The sequence below is a fragment of the Vulpes lagopus genome, chromosome 12 (genome assembly GCF_018345385.1).
Source record: "Vulpes lagopus strain Blue_001 chromosome 12, ASM1834538v1, whole genome shotgun sequence".
In the NCBI taxonomy this organism is placed as follows: Eukaryota; Metazoa; Chordata; class Mammalia; order Carnivora; family Canidae; genus Vulpes; species Vulpes lagopus.
Window position 1 is genome coordinate 19,842,046 of NC_054835.1, and position 24,949 is coordinate 19,866,994.

Sequence of the window (24,949 nt, forward strand, 5' to 3'; positions counted from 1 at the left end):
CAATAAAATGTGGACAATTAAATGATTCATTCCCAGAAGTCTCCCCAAGAAAGTCATCAGAGTGTGTAATAGAAGATTCTTGAGATGCTTGTACTATATGAGCAGTGTTTAACTTCCCCCGAAATACCACGCTCTGGGTTTGGAGAGTGAACAGGCATCTAGCATTTGTATTTGATTATCTACTGTTGGCACTGACTCAGTGTTAAAAACTAGGTCCAAAAAAAACAAAAAACAAAAAAAAAACCTAGGTCCTTTCTGATTCTGTCACTTGTCCCCCTTTTTTTTCTAACGGGCCTTGGGAATCGCCTAAGCGATTGATATTCTAACTTTCTGTTCTGAAGAGCTATACTTTTAGGAAGATTATGATCATGATTATCATCTTCATTTTCTTTAAGTGTTTTAATATTGCAGTGTCTTCTGACTGTACCTCACCCCTAGGGCTCCCAGTGGACTGGCTTGTGTAGCTAGAATTCACCTCATTTCTAGGTCCATCACTCTGCCCACTACTGCTACCGGGACCGTTGCTTTCATCTTTACCACGGTTGGCAGTTTCATCAGAACTTTCTGCGTGGATTCCTCTGCATCTGAAAGTTACTGTTCCACATGTTTGGGTCTATTAATAAGTTCATCCATTTCAAGTCACTGACTCCATTTTGATGGGTAACACTATTATCAATACTTTAAGGACTAGCTGCAGGTGACTGAAGTGTTGGAGCTGCTCTTCTGAGCTTTTCTTCCTCTTTCTTATTTAACTTAATATTTAATAAAGATACAGAGGAACTCTATTGTTTAGATAACTGAGCCTTAGCTGCTATTGCATTGTTCTATAACGCTTTTTAAAAATAATGCTTTAATTAACATTGATGCCAAGTATAATGTTTGTTTAGCATGAACATTTGGCTCAAGAGTTGAGACTGGATTAAAGAGATGTCTAAGTGGTACTAGATCCAAATTCTTAATAAATAAAGGAAATAAGTCACTTGTATACTGATTACAGTGTTTTGGCACTGCTGCAGCCCACATGCAGTCAATATGCTTGGTACTCAGTTGCCTTTCTGCTGCTAAAAAAAAAAAATCCCGTGGCACTGTTTAATAATCTTGGTATGTAAATTTCGTCTAAATATATGCTCTACCACATTGCTGGTTATAAGCTAGCTTGCAAGTTCTTTTGCAATGGACATTTCTGTGTCTGATACCAAAAATTCCTTATTGCACAACTCATAGCAGGTGTGAAGTTGCTCTGTTATCTTAGTCCAGCCAACCTCACAAAGTAGGTGACACAAATAATAAATTGCAAGGTCTAGGCTCTCTTTGTCAGAGCAAGCCTTTTTATCCAGTGGTTCTTTCACTTGCTCCACATTAAGTCATCATGTTGCAAGCTGCATTCTGTCTCTAATCTTGTTCAGAGAACTTGCATAAAAATACAGGTCCTAAAAAGGATAATGTGCTGCAGGACAGTAGGGATAATAGCCATATTCTGATTCTGATATTAGCTACAACTGTAATAAAAGCCTGTTCCATAAGAAAATGGTAGTTTCAGGAGTTCTGTATTCAAAGCAGTCCTTCATGGGAGAAAGGCTATTTTTCCAGTAAAACAAACATACATAAGGAGGCAAATGCAGTGGTACTTCTACATCATTTATATCACAGAATGCTCCTAATATGTTTCTTTCTTGGGTTGATATGTTCTCAGTAATAGGATGAGTATTAGCTTGTAAGCAGTGAGTAAGGAGAATTGAATTTGAAAAATCTTGGCCATATGTAGTAAGAGTTTTTCTTTCTTGTCTGTACTCCACAAACAAGATCAGATTTTTTCAAGATTTCCTTCTCAGATTCTTGTAGGGTTTGATTTTTTTTCTATTGTTTCTTGTCTTTCTGTGCTTCCTTCATTACAGCTACTTTCTGTGCTGTGGTTCTTTTGCTTGATTACTACCATCTTGCCACATGGAATCTGTGTTAATGTTTGCACAGCTGGTCCTAGAGCACTTGAACTTGGACTATCACTAATAAGCGCACATACTACTTGGTTGAAAATTTCCAAATGCTTATATTCCTTGAAGCAGAATAGACATTGCCTCTCTGTCCAGGAATTGATATAAGCAAATACTTGGAGTATATGTTCCCTTTTTTTTTTTTTTTTAAAGATTTTATTTATTTGAGAGAGAGGGAGTGAGAGAATAAACAGGGAGAGCGGCAGAGGGAGAAGAAGAAGCAGACTCCCTGCTAAGCAGGGAGCCTAATTGGGCTCAATCCCAGGATGCCGGGATCATGACCTGAGTGGAAGGCATACAGACACTTACTGACTAAGCCATCCAGGTGTCCTAGTATATGGTCCTTTCTGAGCTGCATCTGATTTGCATGTGTGTTCATTGCTACCTCCACTCTGTAAATCTCATCTGGCAATGAAATACCTGGATGTGACTAGAAATGGTGAAGTCTTGGCTTTTTTAAATGTAAAAATGTTCTTTTGTCATGGAAAAAATGTTGGATAAAGTGATTTTATCATGTCTCTCAACCAATTGAAGTTGAATTCATGCTTTCCATAAAAATTTTGTGTTTAGGCTGCTGAAAGCCTTCACAAGACCATTGTTAAGAGGCGAATGTCTCATGTCAGTGGAGGAGGATCCATAGATTTGTCTGACACGGACTCCCTACAGGAATGGATCAACATGACTGGCTTCCTCTGTGCCCTTGGGGGAGTGTGCCTGCAGCAGAGAAGCAATTCTGGCTTGGCAACCTATAGCCCACCCATGGGCCCAGTCAGTGAACGTAAGGGTTCCATGATTTCAGTGATGTCTTCAGAGGGAAATGCAGATACACCTGTCAGCAAATTTATGGATCGGCTGTTATCCTTAATGGTGTGTAACCATGAGAAAGTGGGACTTCAAATACGGACCAATGTTAAGGATCTGGTGGGTCTAGAATTGAGTCCTGCTCTTTATCCAATGCTATTTAACAAATTGAAGAATACCATCAGCAAGTTTTTTGACTCCCAAGGACAGGTAAAGTGTTCTCTGCTTTATTTTTCACCCTTCCCTATGAATAGAGTGATTTAATAATGAAGCCTTTTTCTTTTTGATTAATTTGATACTGGCATGAATATCCTACAATTTTTAAAAAATAGGCAAAAAATTGCAGAAAAAATAATCCTCTGATGTAGGAATCAGTTTTAGTTTTTGGGAACTGTAATGTGTGAGTGTGCCAAGGGTTATAAATATCTTGGGTATGGGTATGAGTGTCTCTGTGTGTCTATTTGGATATATGCCTGTGGGTACATTTTTGCATGTATATGACATTTAGGTCAGACATTTGCATCACTCTATGTATGGTCTGTCTGCATTTTGATGCCAAAATGTATTTTGTTCTTTGTATAGGTTTTATTGACTGACACCAATACTCAGTTTGTGGAGCAAACCATAGCTATAATGAAGAACTTACTAGATAATCATACTGAAGGCAGCTCTGAACACCTGGGGCAAGCTAGCATTGAAACAATGATGTTAAATCTAGTCAGGTAAGCATTCTACTGAAATGTAACAGAAACACATCAGTATTGGTAATTACTAGTGAAATAATTTGCCATTCTTTATTGCACCCAAATTGGAGTATGACAATAAGGTAACCAGAAGTTATGTATGTATTCCTATAATGAAAATAAAAATACTACAACTTTAATAGTTACATTTAATCATTTCACTTAGAGATCAAAACATTTAGAAAACCTTCTCTTTTGCTTATATCTGATATTTTTTTCTCCTGAATGTTTCTGTGTCTAAATAGATATGTTCGTGTGCTTGGGAATATGGTCCATGCAATTCAAATAAAAACGAAACTCTGTCAGTTAGTCGAGGTGATGATGGCGAGGAGAGATGACCTCTCATTTTGTCAAGAGATGAAATTTAGGTGAGTTCTGAAGAGAGCAAAGTGGAGTCTTGTAAATCTGCTAAATGAAGTATAGAAAAATAATAGGTACTTGATTATCATGAGAAGGGGGGGTGGAAAAGCAGCCTTTTACATTTCAGTTTTTCTCCTCCTGTATTTTCAAATTTCCCAAAGCTTTGTGCCCATGCCAGTGCTCCCTTTTTCTAAATAATACTGGGGCTAAGAATTGCTTCCAAACTGATACCCTGGCTAAGGGAATCAGTATCAATGGAAGATCAGTATCCTGGTTGCCTGTCAGAGCCCTTCCAATGCTTGGAGTCGGAGTGGTGGTATCTCTTTTATAAAACTCTCATGTCACCTGAGTGATTTGGCAAATTATTTGCATTATTAAAAAATATTTGTATGACAAAAAGTGTATGTGTGACTTAAAGAATTGTTGTTTTCCTTTCCCCTGCCATTCTGCAGGAATAAGATGGTAGAATACCTGACAGACTGGGTTATGGGAACATCCAACCAGGCAGCAGATGATGATGTAAAATGTCTTACAAGGTAAAAAAAAAAAAAAAAAAAAAAAAAAAAATCCAAAGAGAGAGAAGGACTTCTAATTAAGTATTCACAGGTTTACTTGGGATGTTGATAAGTACTTCACCATGCCTATTATAATATGTGTTTTTTGGATATCAAGCTTTTGCATTTGAATTATATATATTAGTCTTTATTTTCTGTTTTTAACTGAAAGTTTTACTTGGAAAGTTAGTCGTCTATTTAGAAAGGATAATCTATAGTTGTTGGGAAATAAAAGGTATAAAGCCTTAGGCTTTGTTTATTTTGTAATTTGATAAAGGTAATATTTAAGGGACTTACTTGGCTTGAGTCTTTCTAAAAAGTAATTTCCTGCATTTACTCTAATGGTAAATACTTATTGTCACATGTCAGAAAATAATTAAACAACAAACTACATAATAATCATTCATCTGTATTTCTTTTGTGAGGCTTGGTTTTGTGAAAGTTATTATCATCATCTCCCTAACTTGAAATATTTTTGCATTCTGGTTGTGCATGTTAACTGAAATTATTTAGGTTGTACTGATAAACAGTTAAATAGGTTGTTTCTAAATTCCTAAAGTTCTCTTAGGAAGGTGTTTATTTGAGGGGAAGGTGGAGTGGAAGAACCTGAAAAATTTATATGGTCTTTAAATTTTCTTTCTTCAGAGACTTGGACCAGGCGAGCATGGAAGCAGTAGTTTCACTCCTGGCTGGTCTTCCACTGCAGCCGGAGGAAGGAGATGGTGTGGAATTGATGGAAGCCAAATCACAGTTATTTCTTAAGTAAATTTCAGTCCCCAGAAAGGCAAAGCAAAAAACAAAGCCCACATACAACAAAACAAAATCTAACCAAAGTGGCAAATGTGATAATATTTAGAAAATGGATCTCATTTCTTTGGTATTAAGGCCATCAGCAGCTGCCTATAAAATATAACCCATGCATGAAGCAATATTCCCTATGATAGGACTGAGTTAGGAAAACAGCTGTGTTTTGTGTTTCTAAGACAATAATCCAAGCAGTGAATTATTGGCAGTAAAACCCAGATCACCTCACTAAGTCCTTTAAAATAGCATTCTAAAAAAAAAAAAAAAAAAAAAAAAAAGCATTCTCTAAACTCTTTGGACCACTAGTTTTATATGGTAAACACTAAAAGTGATGCATTGACCAGGAAAGATTGCATCTGTTTCATGCCTATGTTATGAAATATGTACTGGCTTTGTCAAGATAAAATCATATTCAGCATAGCACACTTCATCATGAGCCACCCTGGCTGATTCCCCCAAGACTGGGGAGAAGCAGATACCCAAGACCGCTCATATGATGTACATGTCATGATTCCAGAATATCTGATTAGCTTTCTGGTGATGTGGCCTTCACCGTGTAAGAGTCAGTCTTTTTATTTCTCAGGTATTTCACATTGTTCATGAACCTATTGAATGACTGTAGTGAAGTTGAAGATGAAAATGCACAAACAGGTGGCAGGAAACGTGGCATGTCTCGGAGGCTGGCATCACTGAGGCACTGTACAGTCCTTGCAATGTCAAACTTACTCAATGCTAATGTGGACAGTGGCCTCATGCATTCCATAGGTGAGATAAAATGAAAGCTTCATATAGAAATTGCTGGTCTCACATGCCAATTCTCTAGGTTTTCAAAATTACTTCAGCAGGCCATGTTAGTAAATGTACATCTATCTGTCTATATCAGGTTTAGGTTATCACAAAGATCTTCAGACAAGAGCTACATTTATGGAAGTTCTGACAAAAATCCTCCAACAAGGCACAGAATTTGACACACTTGCGGAAACAGTGCTGGCCGACCGGTTTGAGAGGCTGGTGGAGTTGGTGACGATGATGGGAGACCAGGGAGAGCTCCCAATAGCCATGGCTCTGGCCAATGTGGTCCCGTGTTCCCAGTGGGTGAGTTCATTGAGGAAGTGTGGAACCAGGACTGGGCACATAGTAGGTCCTTCCAAATTTATTCATTCCAGGAATGTTTATTGCGTGAATTGCTAAAACTTTAGAGCCAGAAGAAACTTCAGATATTATTTGGGTGGTTTTCAGCTTTGGGAAAGTAGTTGGAACCTCAGAGTAGTGTTCTTACCTGAAGTATGAGGATCTTATTCCTCATACTGATGGTGAAACTCAGATTCCTTCCCTGTCCCACTGAAAAATTCCATTTAAACACTGATCCCTCCAGATATATATCTTTTAAAAAATTTTATTTATTTAAGAGAGTGAGAGAGTGCACACATGTATGAGTGGGGGGAGGGGCAGAGGCAGAGGGAGAAGGGGCTCAATCCCAGGATCCTGGGGTCATGACCTGAGTCAAGGCAAACGCTTAACCCACTGAGCACCCAGGTGTCCCCCCCCAGATATATGTATCTATGTATAATATATAAATATATAATAAAAATATATAACCTATATTAATAATAGTTATATATTATAATATTATATATATATAAACCCTGATCAAAAGAAAATTAAAACCCTTGACATGGTGTGGTACTTTTCATGTATTAAATGAGATAATTAGGGTTAATTGTTGTATGTAGTTGTCATTAACGCTAGAGCTAGAATTAAAGGCTTGTGTGTCCAGGTCACAACTCTTTTCTATAATGAATTGCATGATTTTTAAAAAAATGTAGGCATATTTTTGCATTTGAAAATTATGCTGCTTGTTTTAAACATTGAAGATATTGACTGTTTGGCTTCTCAATAAAAAATTGTCTTAAAACCATACTATTTTTAATAACATGCTAAAAATTTGAGAAGGGTTGTCCTTTTCCATGTTAAAATGCTATTCAGTTTATATTATACCAAAAGTCATTTAAGCCTTGTAAATTATAACTAATAAGGTAATTTGTCATTGCCTGTAGATTTGTTTCTGCTTAAAAGTTGTACGATCTTATTCCTTATACTTAAAGTAAAATTCAAATTCCTTACTCTGGCTTACAAGGCTCTACCTAACCTGGGCTCTGCTTCATTGTTGGCATTGTCTCATGCCACTCTCCTTCTTGTTCACCAAACTTAAACCATGCTGATGGTGAAACTCAGATTCCTTCTGAATCTTTTCACATAGGACTTCCACCTTAGAGAGCACCCTTGCTGTTGCTGCCCCCACCACCACAGCTGCCTGGAATGCTTCTTCCCTCATCTCTTATGCGGCCAACTTCTTGGCCATTACTCAAGTTTCAGTGCAGGTGTCTCTGTTTTAATGAGGTCTCTTGGCCATCCAGCAAGAACCACACTTATAGTCATTCTATCACGTTATCTTGTTTAGTTTTCTTCTTAGCACTTATTCACTATGTAATATTATTTTGTTTATCGTTGCACCATAATGTGAGCCCTGTGAAAGCAGAGACCTTGTCTGTTTTGTTCACTGCTGTAGTGCTTGAAGTAGAACCTGGCACATAACAAGGACACTGTAAATAATTGTTTAATGCACAAAGGTGGAATCCCTGTTGAAGCTCTAAGGAGTTAGGACAAGGAATCTATTGAAACTCTCTTGTAACCTCACATTACAGAAATCTTCATGTTTTTTGAAAATGGATATTCTTCTGAATTACCTTTTTACCACCTACCTGTAATTAGCACTAAAAATTATCAGTAATTCTCTTAATAAAAAGGAATCAGTTAAATCTAAGAAGCTTTAATTCATTCTGTTTTTTGGTAGATCGTTTCTAATGAATTGTATATGACTTTTTTTGAGAAAGACTTTTATAGTAGGCCAGTTATATTAGAGCTGTATCTAGATGAGAACAAAATACAAGATAACTTTTTAAAAAAACTTTCTCTTTTGCAAATTTTAAATTCTGTTGCTTAACATTTTCAGAATTTTGCAGAAAAGGGATTAGATTGGGAAAAAATTTAGCGTAATACTTTGAAAACCTATTTTGTGACTGAATTATCTCTTATAGTTATACTTGATTTTAAAATGGAGGAAAGCTTTTTTTTTTTTTTTTTTAAGATTTTATTTATTTATTCATGAGAGACAGAGAGGCAGAGACACAGGCAGAGGGAGAAGCAGGCTCCATGCAGGGAGCCCAATGCAGGACCCGATCTGGAACCCCAGGATTATCATGCCCTGAGTCAAAGGCAAAGGCAGCAGCTCAACCTCTGAGCCACCCAGGAGTCCCATAAAATGGAGGAAAGTTTTATATCTAGTCAAATATGTGTAACATAACTGTATAGTGTAGAGCAGGATATTTGTGTCTTTTTTGGCTTCTAGATTCTATGGTTAGGATTGTGAAATTTTTTCCTTTACTCAGATATCAGAGTTGACAAAAATTAAAAGAGCTATGGTCACCGATCCTGGCTTTTATTGTCACTTCTTGAAGGGTGGGGCCTCTCTTCTACCCCTCTTCTCTTTAAATCTCTTTGTAGCATGTGTGGTTAAATAGTGATTGACTACCGCATCATTTTTGTTGAGTGTACCAAAAAATACTATGGGGAATTACGAGCCTTAGCATTTAGGAAGTAGGTGGGAATTAGCTGCCAACCCTGGCTTTGTACATAAATCTTGCTGATCGCTTGATTCTAAATGCTCAGCCCAAATCTTTTTCCTAACTTACTACAAATCCTGTAGTCTTTCCATTTTTGTTATTTCTCTGCTAAGCCCATTTTCAGTGTGCTGAATTTCCCTGACCAGCTGAGAATAGAGGTCTTGTGATCACCAGAGTCTTATTCCTGCTCACTGATTTCCTAAGAAAATGATTTGGGCATATCAAACTAAATTCTATGCCATCATGTTCTATTTCTACTCTCTTTGGTTTTGTCATAATTTGAACTGAATCCTGGATTTTTTTTTCTTTCTCCTGGTAAAGCCTAGGCCTCTTTTACTTTTCATCAGTTAATTCTTAGAATTAATAGCTGCCAAGGTGCCTGGCTGGCTCTGTGGGAAGAATATGCAACTTTTGATCTTGGGGTCATGAGTTCAAGCCCCACACTGGGTGTAGAGATTGCTTAAATAAATAAATTGCTTTAAACAAAAGGGGGGTGGGGCCAGCCCTGGTGGCCCAGCCGTTTAGCACCGCCTTCGGCCCAGGGTGTGATCCTGAAGACCCGGAATTGAGTCCCACTCAAGCTCCCTGTGTGGAGCCTGCTTCTCCTTCTGCCTGTGTCTCTGCCTCTCTCTCTGTCTGTCATGAATAAATAAATCTTTTAAAAATAAAAACCAATAAACCTGAAACAGCTGCTGTAGGCATGAAGAAATAGACACATGCACACAGAGAAACACCAGGGGGAAAATTAGGCACCATTAAACTGGCTTTAGCAGGTAGTTGACGGTTTTGGATTTACCTTACAGTTTCCTGCTTAAGAAAAAACAGGATTATTCACACTAACACAATTTTATTTTGTTCTCAGGATGAACTAGCTCGAGTTTTGGTGACTCTGTTTGATTCTCGGCATTTACTCTACCAATTGCTCTGGAACATGTTTTCTAAGGAAGTAGAATTGGCAGACTCCATGCAGACTCTTTTCCGAGGAAACAGCTTAGCCAGTAAAATAATGACCTTCTGTTTCAAGGTTTGTATCCATTTATCTTTTTTTTGTGCCAAGGTATAGCAAACTGATTATGTGCAGAATATACAGAACAGAATTTCTTTAATGCAAGACATTTGGAGAAGACATAATAAATTCCTGCTTTTATATTTCTTTAGGTATATGGTGCTACCTACCTACAAAAACTCTTGGATCCGTTATTACGAATTGTGATCACATCCTCTGATTGGCAGCATGTTAGCTTTGAAGTGGATCCTACCAGGTTTGTCATTCTCTCATCTACAGCTTGTCTTCACTTTTCCACTACCCTGGATGTGAACAGGCTCTCACAATTCCTCCTCTTGATTCTTAAAATTAGTCTGTAATTGTAAAAGTTGCACACAAATAAATTTTTCTCTAAAAATTTACAGGTATCTTTGAGGCCACCTCTAGGGACATAGCACTGTTACTAATGTAGTCTATTCTTTGCCCTTTTTTGGTGCATTTGCGTATGCAAATTATAATATAGCCACACTTATGAAATATTACATAGCAGGTAAAAAGAATAAGATTAATCTTTCTATGTCAACATAGATCTATGACATAGAGCTAAGTTATAAAAACTATAGATATAATGTAGATGCTTAATATAAATGTAAACATTGTATACATGGTTTTGCAACTTAATTTAATTTATGCATTTTTATTTTTATTCAACTTAATATATAGTGTATTATTAGTTTCAGAGGTAGAATTTAATGATTCATCAGTTGCATACAACATCAGGTGCTCATTACTTCAAGTGCCCTCCTTAATGCCCATCACCCAATTGCCCCATCCCCCATCCATCTCCCCTCCAGCAACCCTCAGTTTGTTTCCTGCAGTTAAATCTCTTATGGTTTGCCCTCCTGTTTTTGTCTTATTTTATTTTCCTTACCTTCCTCTATGTGCATCTGTTTTTGTTTTTTTTTTAAGATTTTATTTATTACTGAGAGAGACAGAGAGAGAGGCAGAGACATAGGCAGAGAGAGAAGCAGGCTTCCTGCAGGGAGCCCAATGCGGGACTCCATCCCAGGACCCCAGGATCATGCCCTGGGCTGAAGGCAGACACTCAACCACTGAGCACCCAAGGCGTCCCTCATCTGTTTTGTTTCTTGAATTCCACAAAGGAGTGAAATCGTACGGTATTTGTCTTTCTCTGATTGACATATTTTGCTTAGCATAATACTCTCTAGTTCCATCCATGTCATTATAAATGGCAAGATTTCATCCTTTTTGATGGCTGAGTAATATTCCATTGTGTGTATCACATACCCATACATACCACATCTTCTTTATCCATTCATCAAGACATCTGGGTACTTTCCATATTTTGGCTATTGTGGATATTGCTGTTGTAAACATTGGGGGTACATATGTTCCTTCAAATCATGTTGTTTGTATCCTTCGAATAATACCTGGTTTTACAACTTAATTTTTTTAACTTCGCTCTATGTCATAGATTTTTCTATGTCAATATAGAAAGATTAATCTTATTTTTTTCCCTGCTGTGTAATATTTCATAAGTTTGGCTGTATCATTATTCAGTCAGTACTGTGTTGATCAGATTGACTTTGTTTTCTCAATAAGTTTTTAAAATTATTATTTAAGTAATAATTGACATATTATTTTCAGGTGTACAGTAATTTGGTTTGACAATTCTGTATATTACTCAGTGCTCTTCATAAGTGAAGTCGTCACCTGTTACCATGCAACGTTGTTAGAACATTATTGACTATATCCCCTATGCTGTACTTTCCATTTTCATTTCCATGATCTATTTATTTTGTAACTGGAAGTTTGTACCAGTTAATCCTGATCTTCACCTGTGTCACCCATCCTCTCAGCCACCTCTCCTCTGGCAACCACCAGTTTCTAATCTGTATTTAAAAATGTGATTTTTTTTTTTTTTGGTTCATTTGTTTTGTTTTTAAAGATTTATTTGAGAGAAAAAGTGGGCATGAGCAAAAGGGGCAGAGGGGGAGGGAGAGAGAATATGAAGCAGACTCAGCTGAGCATGATCCTGACATGTGGCTTGATCTAATGACCCTGAGATCACGACCTGAATTGAAACCAAGAGTTGATTGCTTAACCAACTGCACCACCCATGCACACTGCTATTTTACTTTTTAGATTCGATATAGGAGTGATGTCATAGAGTATTTGCCTTTTACTGACTTATTTCACTTAGCATAATAACTTCTGGGTCCATGCATGTTGTTGCAGATGGCAAGATTTCATTCTTTTTTAATAGATGAGTAATATTGCTGTGTGTATGTATGTGTGTGTGAAACACATCTTCTTTACCTGTTCATCTGTCATTTGCCTGTTCATCATGGACATTTGAGTTGCTTCCATATCTTGGCTACGTAGTGAACATAGGGGTGCGTGTATCTTTTCAATTAGTGTTGTCATTTTCTTTGGTAAATACCAAGTAATAGAATTACTGGATCATATGGTATTTCTATTTTTAATTTTTTGAGGAACCTCCATAATGTTTTCCACAATAATTGCACCAATTTACATTCCCACCAACAGTGCATAAGTGTTCCTTTTCTCCACATCCTCACCAATACTTATTTTTTATTTTTATTTTTGATATTAACCATTCTGACTGGCTTACGGTCATACCTCATTTTGGTTTTGATTTGCATTTCCCTGATGATTAGTGATGTTCAGCATTTTTTCCTGTGTCTTTTGACCACCTTTATTTCTTCTTTGGAAAAATGTCTTTTCAGGTCCTCTGCCCATTTTTAGATCAGATTATTTGGGTATTTTGGTATTGAGTTGTATGACTTGCTTATATATTTTGGATAGTAACCCTTTATCAGACATATCATTTGCAAATATCCTCTCCAATTCAGTAGGTTGCTATTTTGTTTTTATTGTTTTATTGTTTTATTGGTGATTTCCTTGCTGTGCAAAAGCTTTTTGTTTTGGTGTAGTCTTGATAGTTTATTTTTGCTTTTGTTTCCCTTGCCTGTAGAGACATATCCATAAATAAGTTTTAAGGCTGATGTCCAAGAGATCACTGGCTATGTTTTCTTTTAGGAGTTTTATGGTTTCAGGTTTCATATTTAGGTGTTTAATCTGTTTGGAATTTGTTTTTGCATATGCTATAAGAAAGTGGTCCAGTTTTCATTGTTTTGGCATGTAGATGTCCAATTACTCAACATCATTTATTGAAAAGACAGTCTTTTCTTTGTTGTATACTCTTGCCTACTTTGTCATAGGTTGACAATATAGGTATAGGTTTATTTCTGGGCTCTTTTTGCTGTTCCACTGATCTGTGTGACTGTTTTTTTGCCTGTACCATACTGGGGTGATTTACTATGGTTTTGTATATCTTCATATCCAAGATTGTGATACTTCTGGTTTTTTTCTTCTTTCTCAAGATCGTTTAGTCTCTTTGAGGTCTTTTGTGGTTCCATATAAATTTTAGAATTACTTGTTCCAGTTTGGTGAAAAACACTTGGTATTTTGACAGGGACTGCATTGAATCTGTAGATTGCTTTGGGTAGTATACACATTTTAATAATAATCTTCTAATCCATGAGAATGGTATATCTTTCTTTTAGTTTGTGTTGGCTTCAGTTTCTTTCATCAGTGTCTTATAATTTTAGGAGTGTATAGGTCTTTCACGACTTTGGCTAAGTATTTTTCTAGGTATTTTATTCTTTTTGGTAATAGTTGTAAATGGTGATCCCATTGACTTTTGCTGTAACTTCCCAGTAATTGCCCCAACATTGTCTTTTCCATTTTTCAGGTCATTTGCTGTTAGAATTATTGTGAAACCCAAGTCTTTTTGTTACTTTCCTTCTTAGAACATCAGTTGTTCTCTGACTACAAGATAAAGTACAGAGTTTTCTAACTATAAGCCATTACTACCTGTCATTCTTTCATGTGTTCTCTGTGCATTAGATCCGATGAAATACGCACATGTTGTTTATTTTTAAAGTGGCTTGACACATGGGTTTTTTGGGGGCAGGGATGCCTAATAAATAATATTGACTACAAGATAAAGTACAGAGTTTTCTAACTATACTGACTACAAGATAAAGTACAGAGTTTTCTAACTATAAGTCTTTACCACCTGTCATTCTTTTATGTGTTCTCTGTGCATTAGATCCAATGAAATATGCACATGTATATTTTTTAAAGTGGCTTGACACGTGGGTTTTTTTGGGCCAGGGATGCCTAATAAATAATATTCCTCTTCCTTGCGCAGTTCAAAACCAAAAGAGTGAAAGGAGAAGGGGTGGGAGAGAAGCAGTCAGGAATCAGCTATCACTTTTTTTTCTAATAACAATGCTTCGAGTATGTGGCTTTTGATCCTTTGGGCAAATATGCTTGCTAATACTTCACCTTGAATTAGACCCCAGCCCTTGCACAACTGGATAACTACAGACTTGCCTCATGGGAAGCTTTCTACCATGGAGGTGGAGAGAGCAAACCAGAATACATCTTTTCTGCAGGCAGACATATCCAGAATGGAGAAGATGGTACTGAGCTGAGTATATACCAGATTTGTGAGAATATAAGGGGATAAGAATTCTTAGACACAGCTCTCAGAATTGCCTTTTTGCAGGTGTTTTATTCAAATCAAGATCCCAGCAAAGTCAAAACATTGCATTTGGCTGAAAGTCTCTTTTAAAGAGTACTTTTGTCTGTTTATTTTAAATGGATTTTACCTTCTCTCTCTTCTCTCTCTCTCCTCTCTCTTTTTAAAAATTTTTTTGCAGATTAGAACAGTCAGAGAGCCTTGAGGAAAACCAACGGAACCTTCTTCAGATGACTGAAAAGTTCTTCCATGCCATCATCAGTTCCTCCTCAGAATTCCCCCCTCAGCTTCGAAGTGTGTGCCACTGTTTATACCAGGTATGTTTAAGGTTAGAGAGTACCGTTATTAATCCAAAGCTGAAGTAAAAATGCTTTACTGAGGAGGGATTTAGCTGCTGATAGTGGGTGGTTGAAAATACTGAGTCAATACATTAAAAATTTTTGGAATTGGCTTTGAAAAAACTTAAATATTGTTTAGGAGACAGATTGAAATATTTTAAGGGAGTACTAAAAATAATTAATTTTCCTTGCATTGGGAGTGAGTTTAAAATGCAAAGAATCTATTGGGTATAATTGACATGGTTGAAATGAGATATATTACGGAATTTTTTTGTTATCTTTTGCCTAAACTACGCACTGAGTTTTTCACATATGAGGCAGGTCTACTGGTGCTTGCTTTTTATACTATTGAAATGCTTGATCTATAATTTTGATGTCTTCTTAAAGATGTAATTTTTTTTGTCAGGTTTTCCTAGGACAAACTAATCTGTTTATTTTATATAGAATGCTACTTCTAAAATATATGCATCATCATTCAGATAAAATTATTAGAATTTTTAGCACTAGCACTGCAAGTAATGCTTCTGAGTTCAGATGTCCACAGTCATCCCCTACTTACTGAAGAAATTCGGTCTGTGTTCTTTTTATGGTTCACTGTGATTTTGAATTGCATATGTAGTTCCAGGGATGATTTAATCATTCCAGGGGGAATTAGTGTAGATCTATATTAGCCTGTTTAAAATGGATTTTGTAAGAAACATTAGTGGCTCTGAGTCTGGAGTTTGGGACAGGGGTGGGTACAGGGGAAAGAATTTATGCTTTCACCAAAACCCTTGCCTTTGTGTCTTTTTCTTTGCAGAGTCATCCCCAGCCATTTGTTTTTTTAGCACAGGGCTTCAGTTGCTTAGAGACATTAGCAAGATCGGTGAAATCACCATTTTAGCTGTTTCAGGCTGCTCTATGTGAATTGTTCCCCCATTGCTATTTATAAAAATGTTTCTGCTCTATTAAAAAAAACACCCAAAAACTTACAACCTGAAAACAGTTAACAAAACAGCAATAGTAAATCCTTTACTATCAAATGATTACTGTAAATGTAAGTGGATTAAGTTTTCCCAGTTGAAAGACATAGAATGGCTGAATGGATTAAAAAAAAAAACAACCAAGATCCAACAATATGCTGCCTACAAAAGATTCATGGTAGCCTTAAAGACACATATAGAGTGAAAGTGAAGGGATGAAAAAATTCATTTTAAGCAAATACTCCCCCCCCCAAAAAAAAGCAAGAGTATATAAGTTATACTTATAACTATTTCAATAAGTTACACTTATTTCAGACCAAATAGACTTTAAACTAAAAATGGTGAAAATAGACAAAGAAGGTCATAATATAACAATAAAGGGGGTTAATACATCAAGACGATATAATAGTTCTAAGTATTTATGTGCCCAACATTGGAGTACCTAAATATACAAAGCAAAAACTAACAGATCTAAAAGGAGAAGTAAATAGTAATATAGAATTAATTGGGGACTTTAATACCCCACTGTCAACAACGGATAGATAATCCAGACAACCGAAACAGCAGATTTGAACAAATATAGACCAGATGGACCTAACAGACAGATATAGAACTTTCTGCTCAACAACAGAATATACATTCTTCACAAGCACACAATATGTTTTCTAGGATAGGCTGTATCTTAGGCCACAAAATAAGTCTTAGCAAATTCAAGAAGATTGAAATCATACCAAGTGTCTTCTCTGACCACAGTGGTGATTACATGAGGAAATCAATTATATGAGGAAAACTGGAAAAGAAGTGAACACATGGAGATGAATTACTACCCTGAACAATTAATGGATCAAAGAAGAAATTAAAGGGAAAATAAAAAAGTTTCTTGATAAATGAAAATGGGAACACAACATCCAGAACATGTAGGATGCAGCAAAAAGCAGTTAAGAGGAAAGTTCATACCAATGAACAACTCTGTTAAGGAGAGGGAAAGATCCAAATAAGCAGCCGAACTCTGCCTTAAGGAATTAGAAAAAGAACAAACTGAGCTCAAAGTTAGCAGAAGAAAGGAAGTTCTAAAGATTAGAGCAGAAATAAATGAAATAGAAATAACTACAGAGTAACAGTAGAAAAGATTAACCAAGCTAAGAGTTGGTTCTTTGAAAAATAAATAAAATTAACAAACCTTTAGCTAGACTAACCAAAGAGAGGAAGGACCTAAATCAGCAAAATTAGAAATGAAAAAGGAGATCTCACAACTGATACCACAGAAATTTAAAGGGTTATAAGAGGCTAGTATGAACAACTATGTGTGTCAACAAACTAGACAACCTAGAAGAAATGGAAAAATTCTTAGAAACACAGACAACTTACCAAGATTGAGGAAGAAGTAGAAACTCTGAATAGACCAATTATTACAAAATTCTCCCAACAAAGAAAAGCCCAGGACCAGTTGGCTTAACTGGTGATGTTTACCAAACATTTACAGAAGAATGAGCACCAGTCCTTCTCAAAGTCTTAACAAAAAGCTGAAGAGAAGAGAACGCTCTAAACTCATTTTATGAGGCCAGCATTAACCTGATAGCAAAACCAGAAAAGGACACTGCTAGAAAAGAAAACTACAGGCCAATATCATTGATGATTATAGCTGTAAAAATTATCAATAAATTACTAGCATACTGAATTCAGCAGTATATTAAAATGATCATGCCCCATGGTCAAGTGGGATTTATCCTTTGGTGCAAGGATGGTTGAACATATGCAACATATGCAAACCAATCAATGTGATACATCACATTAATACAATGAAGAAAAGAATCATATGATCATCTCAATGCAGAAAAAGCACTTAACAAAATTTAATATCCATTCATGATAAAAATTCTTAATAAATTAGACATGGAAAGAATATGTCAACATAATAAAGGCCATAAATGACAACCACACAGTGGTGAAAGGTTGAAAGCATTCCTCTAAGATCAAGAACAAGACAAGGAAATCTACTCTTACCACTCCTATTCAGCATAATACTAGAAGTGCTAGCTAGAGCAGTCAGGAAAGAAAAAGTATCAGAATTGGAAAGGAAGAAGTAAAATTGTCTCTACTTGCAGATGACATAATTTTGTATATAGGAAGTCTCAAAGACAAACAAAAAATAGAACTAATCAGTGAACTCAGTAAAGTTGCAGTCTACATAGTTAACATACAAAAATCAATAGCATTTCTATATACTAACAATGAAATTTGTAAAAAAAATCAATCTCATTTACAATAGCATCAAAACAATAAAAGGCTTAGGAATAAATTAAGGAGGTGAAAGATCTCTATGCTGGAAACTATGACAATGATGAAAAAATTGAAGAAAACAGATAAATGGAAAAGGTATCCTGTGTTCATGGATTGGAAGAACTAATTATTTAGATATAATACTACCAAAGTAATCTATAGATTCAGTGCAGTCCCTATTAAGTTTCCAATGGGCAATTTTTACACAAATAGAAAAAATACTCGTAACATTTTAATGGAACCACAAAAGACCTTACATAGCCAAAGCAGTCCTGAGAAAGAAGAATGAAGGAGGCACCACACTTCCTGATTTAAAGCTGTAGCCATCAGAACAGTATGTACTGGCATAAAAATAGATTCACCAGTGGAACAGAATCAAAAGCCCAGAAGTAAAGCCAAGCATATATAGTCAACTAATATTTGACAAGCGATCCAAGAATACTCAATGGAGAAAAGATAGTCTTTTCAATAAATGGTGCTTAGATAGATCACTGAATATTCACATGTAAAAAACCATCATATACTACTCATACAAATTAACTCAAAATGGATTAAAGATTTAAATGTAGAATTTGAAAACATGAAACTACTAGAAGAAAACATAGGAATAAAGCTTCTTGGCATGAGGCTTGGTAATGGTTTTTTGGAGGTGACACCTAGAGTACAACAAACTCAAAAATAAGCAGATGGGACTACATTAAACTAGAAAGCTTCTGTGTAGCAGGCACATCATATAATGTGAAGAGACAATCTATGGAGTGGGAAAAAATATTTGTGAATTATATATCTAATAAGGAATGTTTAAAATATATTAAAAACTTACACAATTTTCAATAGCAAAAATAAATTAAAAATGAGCAGCAGATACTTTTGAATAGACATTTTTCCAAAGAAGTTACATAACAGACCAAAAGGTACATGGAAAGATGCTCAATATCACTAGTCATTGGGGAAATGCAGATTAAAACCGCAGTGAGGAAAATAAATAAATAAATAAATAAATAAATAAATAAATAAATAAATAAAACCGCAGTGAGGGGCAGCCCCGGTGGCCCAGCGGTTTAGCTCTGCCTTCAGCCCAGGGTGTGATCCTGGAGACCCGGGATTGAGTCCCACGTCGGACTCCTTGCATGGAGCCTGCTTCTCCCTCTGCCTGTTTGTCTCTCTCTCTCTCTCTCTCTCTCTCTGTCATGAATAAATAAATAAAATCTTTAAAAAAATAATTAAAAAAAATAAAACTACAGTGAGATAGCACCTTAATACCTGTTAGAATGACCATCATCGAAAAGACTAGAGATAACAAATTCATGGATAGAGAAAAATGGGAACCCTTGTGCACTATTGGTACAATTGTAAGTTGGTATAGCTAATATGGAAAACACAGTATGGAAAATTCTCAAAAAATTCAAAATTAAACTACCATATCATTCAGCAATTCCACTTCCAGGAATATATCCAAAGGAAATGAAAATACTAACTTGAAAAGATAATCTTCACCCTCATGTTCATAACAGTATTACTTAGAATAGCCAAGACATGGAAACAACCCGAGTATCCATCAACAGATGAATGGATTAAAAGAACTGTGGGTATATGCACAATGGAATATTATTCAGCCATACAAAATGAGGAAATTTACCATTTTTTGACAGTGCACATGGCCCTTGGAGGATGCTAAGTAAAATTAAGTCAGAGACAAATAACTATATGGTGTCACTTATATGTAGAATCTTAAAAAGAAAGAGACAAAACTAAAGTCATGGAAAAAAGATCAGACTTGAGGTTACTGGAGGTGGAGATTGGAGGCAGAGGAAATTGAAGGTCAAGTGGATTTCTGAAATGGCAGTGGCTTTGACTTGATTTAAAAGTGAATGGTTACTGATTGCTTGATTACATGACTTAGTAGATTTTAGTAGAAATTCATGTGGTTGTCATCCTAAAGGGAAAAAAATTTTTTTTTGTATCATCAGCAAACTTGGAGTTCATTTTGAGACCATGATTCTAATAAGGTAAATGGAACAGGGCTTGGCATTTATATGTATTTAGGAAATATTTAATGAAGGAATAGAATGCTTCCATCCACTCCTCCCAAGTAAAACAAGATTCTTGCCAGCTTTCATAGGAAGGGAGGGATGTAGTTAAAATAAATCAGAAAATTGAGTAATAAGATGGTCATTTGAGGCTTATTAAACACTATGTGTTATGCTTTTTTAAAGCACTCTATAATAAAATATCCTGTGTTATAACAGACCTGAATTATCTTATTAAATATTTAACATACAATTATTTTCTTTAAGAATATTATCTAAATGTGTGTCTGCATTATTTTGAAGTATTGGGGAAACATTGTTGGGATGTAAAGTACTATAGAGCAAAATTGTGCAATATTATTTACAAATATGATTTTGTTTTTTAATAAGTGACTGATAACAGGGATTTTACATTTCCTAATTAAAAGAAAGAAAAAAAAGCTTTGGTCTCAAGTTACTCTTTGAGTCTCCTACCAAATGTAGTTTTCTCCTTAGTTTGCTCTTTTATTCATCTTTCTTCTGGCTTTTTCTTGCTCTTTTGACCTTGGCAATAACATAATGGTACCTTTGTACTTCTGTGTTCTGCTGGGAGGGATAAGTAGTTGATTGTTTCCTCGAGTAAATATGGCTCCTGCTTTGGGACTTGGAAAATTTTGAAAGCTGAGTGAGGATATTGCTAGCTAATAAACTTCTCTGAGTGTTAGCTCCTTTTTCTTGAGTTCATGTTTTTGACTCTTAAGCCTTTAATCATGCTTTAGCCAGATCTCTTACTTTGTATGCCCCCTTACACAGTGGACTAGGTTAAGATTATATAGGGATAGCCAACTGTGAACATGTGTCAGATTTATAATTAAGACATTTTTTCATGTATTTATTTCTACTTTTCCTCCTCATTGGAGGAAAAGAATACAGGTTTTCTCTACTATCGCAAAGTAGAGTGTTCCTGTGAAACCTTTTGTAAGCCAAAGTGTCATAAAGAGAAGCAGTTACCATTAATTTATATGGAAAAATTTTTTAGTGTTCCCAGACCCCCAGAATAACCAACCACATCATACCAAATAACACATAAAACCTAAAATAACATCAACATATAGTAAAAACAGGAATAATATGACAAATACACAGCTGTAAAAAGTACAAATAATTTATGTATGGGGTCGCTTCACTTACCAGAATTGGGATGACAGCAAGCACACCAGAAGGGGTATGTTAGGCTGGGGTGTTGGAGGTTGGGGTGGTGGGAGGTGCAGAAGTATAGCATGTAGGATTGAGAGAAAGCGTGTCCTCTATTAATGTCTCATCATTGTCTAAATCCATCCATGCAGACAGGTCACTCATGTCTCTACACCTTCTGCCTGCCTTGATGTCAAAGGTCAAGGTTCATCATCTGCTGTGGCTAATATGGCTGATGTGGAAGGCTTGAAGTATGACATTATGCTCAACTGCTTAGCCTCTTGCATTTTTCTATACTACAGATACTTGTAGGCACTCAAAACCTTCTATAAACCTGTCCCTAAGCCTGTATGCCCTTTTAAAATTAAAGCCATACTTTTCTGCAATCACTGTAGCACCGTCCATCTTAGCAAAAATCTCCCTCAGGTGCTTCACATTCAGTTTCTGGAAAAACCTCACTTTCAGGCCATTCACTGTTGTGTTCAGTGTTGATTGTTCTTTTCTCTTGCAATTGCATCAGCTCTTTACCTGTCAGTTCTTGGCCATGGGATGCCAAAACCATCAACATCATCTTCATCACGTTTCACAAACTGAGCCTCCTTAGCCAAATCATATTTATTGTTGTTGGTTTAAAGCCTTTAAAATTGTTCCCTGCTTCGAGACAGTCCTCTAAGCACCATTTCTCATCCAGACTGTTTGTTACCCTATCAAGAGCATCTCCAACGTTGGCAGTTGCCAATTTTGTATTGTAGTGTTTCCAGATCCCTTGTAAAGATGTTTTGGAGTTGGCTTCTCTGTCAATGGCACTCCCAGAAAGATGCATAACATTTTGCAGTATAGTAAGCCTTAATGGTGGCTATTAGGCCTAGGACACATGGTTGTATCAACAACATCATATTTGGCAGGAAGAACACAATAAGAATGTTATTGCTGTGCTCAGTAATGCCAGGTTGAAGAACAGCACAATTTCAGCAATCAGAAGATACCTGTTATCAAGATTATTTTCTTTACAGTATTTTCAACAAAAGGACTAATGTACTCAGAAAAAAAAAATCATTTGGATATCCAGCTGCTTGGATGCAAATGAAACACAAGAAGTATATTCTTATCAATGCCTTTAAGTGCCCTTGGATTTTCTGAATGGTACACTAGTAGAAGCTTAAGGACAGCATCACCAAAAAAAAAAAAAAAAAAGGACAGCATCACCAGTAGTGTTAATGGTAGGCCTTAGGGTAAACTTGTCCTTTGATGCCTTGTGTCCCTTAGCCTACTTTAATTCTGTTGAAGTAAATGTCTTGTTCAGCAGTTTTTCCAATAAGAAATTGAAGTTTAACACTTGTTTTTTTTTTTTTTTTTACACTTGTTTAAATGAATAACTACCTACTATAATTATTTATTTTCACCAGTTCTTCTGGGAACTTTTCAGCAGCTTCCATATCAGCTGAAACACTCTCTCCAATAACCTTTGAGCTATGAAGCTGCCTTTGCCTCAGCACCGATCAAACCACCCATGACTACCTTTAAATCATACTTTTGTAACACTTAGATAATCATTGTTCGGTACTTTCTGTTTCACCTTACTAAAAAATTTGATTTCTCCTGAAGTGTAAGATAACTTAATGGAATACCATGCTTTGTTCACCCAGAAGTCCACTCAAGCAATAGACTTTTCATTGCATCCATAACTGGATGCTGACTAAAAGAGACCATTTTACTACTGGCAGAACCAGTTAGTAACTTCAGCAACTTTCAAGATTGTTCCTCTCTGTGAGTAAATGGTATGAAGGGTGGATGCAGGGAAGTTTAATGCACACACAGTGTCTGTTTTCATTCACCAGAGTTGAAATCCTTAATTACATCCAGTTTTACGCCAAGTGTAACACTCTTACAAACTCTTAGGCTTTTCTGATAACTTAGGGCACATCTTGCTAATGGATACACAAAATAAATTGAGATGAAGCACAGATGCTCATAGACAAGTTGAAAGCTGTGGCAACTTGGTGCTGAGTGTTGGCTCCTGGGGAAGGAAGTTGGCAGCCCCTCGCTGTTTGGGGGGGTGTACACTGCCTCTGTAATGGCTCACTGCAAAACAAACGCTGATTACAATATTCTCTTTTAGCTATTTTTCCTGTAAAAGCCAAAGCCTCTTTGGATTCCTTTCAGTTAGCAGAAATAGGTACTAATTTAGGTCTTTTGTTGAAAGTGAACTTTTGAAAAGCAGGAGTTACCTATAATGAGAAAATAATTCCCAGAATGGATATTCTCTTATGGTGAGAGAATTCTGAGAAAAAGCTAAATATTATGATTTTAAGTAAATGTCATTTTTCCCAGTAAATCTGCTTCTCCAAGTGGAAGTAGTTTACACCAATTTTTAAGGCTATAAATGATAATTATATACCATAATTGGAAAAAGTTGCATGAAACTGCATTTTAGTGATCTATTTGGTTACTAGTACTTTTGTATATAGTCTAAAGTTTGAACCAAAGCCCCATGAGAAAAGAACTGTGTCGTCTTGTTTTGCTGCTAGTTTCTGATGCCTAGAATGGTATCTAGCATGTTAGATGTGCAATAATTCCTTGGATGGATGAATGGATAGATGGATGAATAAATGTCAGAGTAACTTACGTTATGGTGTTGAATGCCCCAAATTCCTGGAATAAAATGCCATCTATGGTGGATTTAAATGGTTTTAAAGATATTAAAAAAAAGTTGTTGGGCCTAGTCTACTCCAACCAAGAGTCTTAATTTTAAAAGAACTCTTTGGCCTAGGGGTGCCTGGGTGGCCCACTCGTTTAAGCGTTTGACTCGATCTCAGCTTAGGTCTTGATCTCAGGGTCGTGAGTTCAAGCCCCATGTTAAGTTCCATGCTGGATGTGGAGCCTAATTTTAAAATAAATAAATAAAAATAAAAGAATTCTTTGGCCTAGAAGGAGTCCTGAGAGATGAAGCCAGTATATCTGTGTGGTTTTGTTTTTGTTTTTCCTTTTTGGTGCTTTGTTTTTTGATACATTCTGGTAGTCAGATATGTGAAAAAATGTTAAGTGGGCTTACAGTTTTATTCTATAATTTTCTCTGCAGTTTCTTCTTTAATATTAATTAATGCTTATTTCTAGTTAAGCTGATAACATTCTCCTTCCAAATGTTGCAGAGCTTTTAACCTCCTCTGATTAGAACTTTTTCAGGAAGTAGCCTGCAAACAGAGAAATAAGTGAAATTTTAAGAGAATCTTTCTTAAAGAGATTTTTAATTCAGAATCTCTAACGTGAATTTTACCATTATATTTAGCCAATTAATGTTTATTTTTTTAAATCATTAGGTCTAAATTAAATGCCGGCTATTGATAAAAGAACTTTAAGTCAATTGAAGGATACACAGAGAAGTATTTATCAAGAAAAAATTATGTAGACACATAGAAGTGTGTTTAGTGTGTGATCTACTTGTAATGAAATATCTTATGAAATTTATCAAAAGCTAGGAATTAACTGAAGTGTAAATATTAAATATCCTCAAATTTACTTGGGGAGAACTTTTCTGTGATTTATAGCCAGAAATAGTAGATATGATTGTCTCAACATTTCTTGCTGTTTATTTAGTGCTTTGGCTTAAAAATGTGATAAAAATTAAAATCCAGAAATAGATTCATCCCTCAA

The 24,949-nt window shown here is 35.9% G+C and overlaps 1 protein-coding gene across 6 annotated transcripts in view; it reads left to right on the forward strand.

Annotated features, from left to right (window-relative positions):
- Nucleotides 1-24,949, forward strand: part of NF1 (neurofibromin 1) — a 265,517-nt gene that overhangs the window by 124,463 nt on the left and 116,105 nt on the right. For all 6 annotated transcript variants that reach the window (XM_041726981.1, XM_041726978.1, XM_041726976.1 and 3 more), the window contains 10 exons: nt 2,562-3,002; nt 3,375-3,514; nt 3,781-3,903; nt 4,348-4,431; nt 5,095-5,211; nt 5,837-6,018; nt 6,137-6,348; nt 9,799-9,960; nt 10,095-10,198; nt 14,697-14,832. In XM_041726981.1, coding sequence (XP_041582915.1) covers nt 2,562-3,002; nt 3,375-3,514; nt 3,781-3,903; nt 4,348-4,431; nt 5,095-5,211; nt 5,837-6,018; nt 6,137-6,348; nt 9,799-9,960; nt 10,095-10,198; nt 14,697-14,832 — 1,701 coding nt within the window. The remainder of the gene's footprint in view (nt 1-2,561; nt 3,003-3,374; nt 3,515-3,780; nt 3,904-4,347; nt 4,432-5,094; nt 5,212-5,836; nt 6,019-6,136; nt 6,349-9,798; nt 9,961-10,094; nt 10,199-14,696; nt 14,833-24,949) is intronic.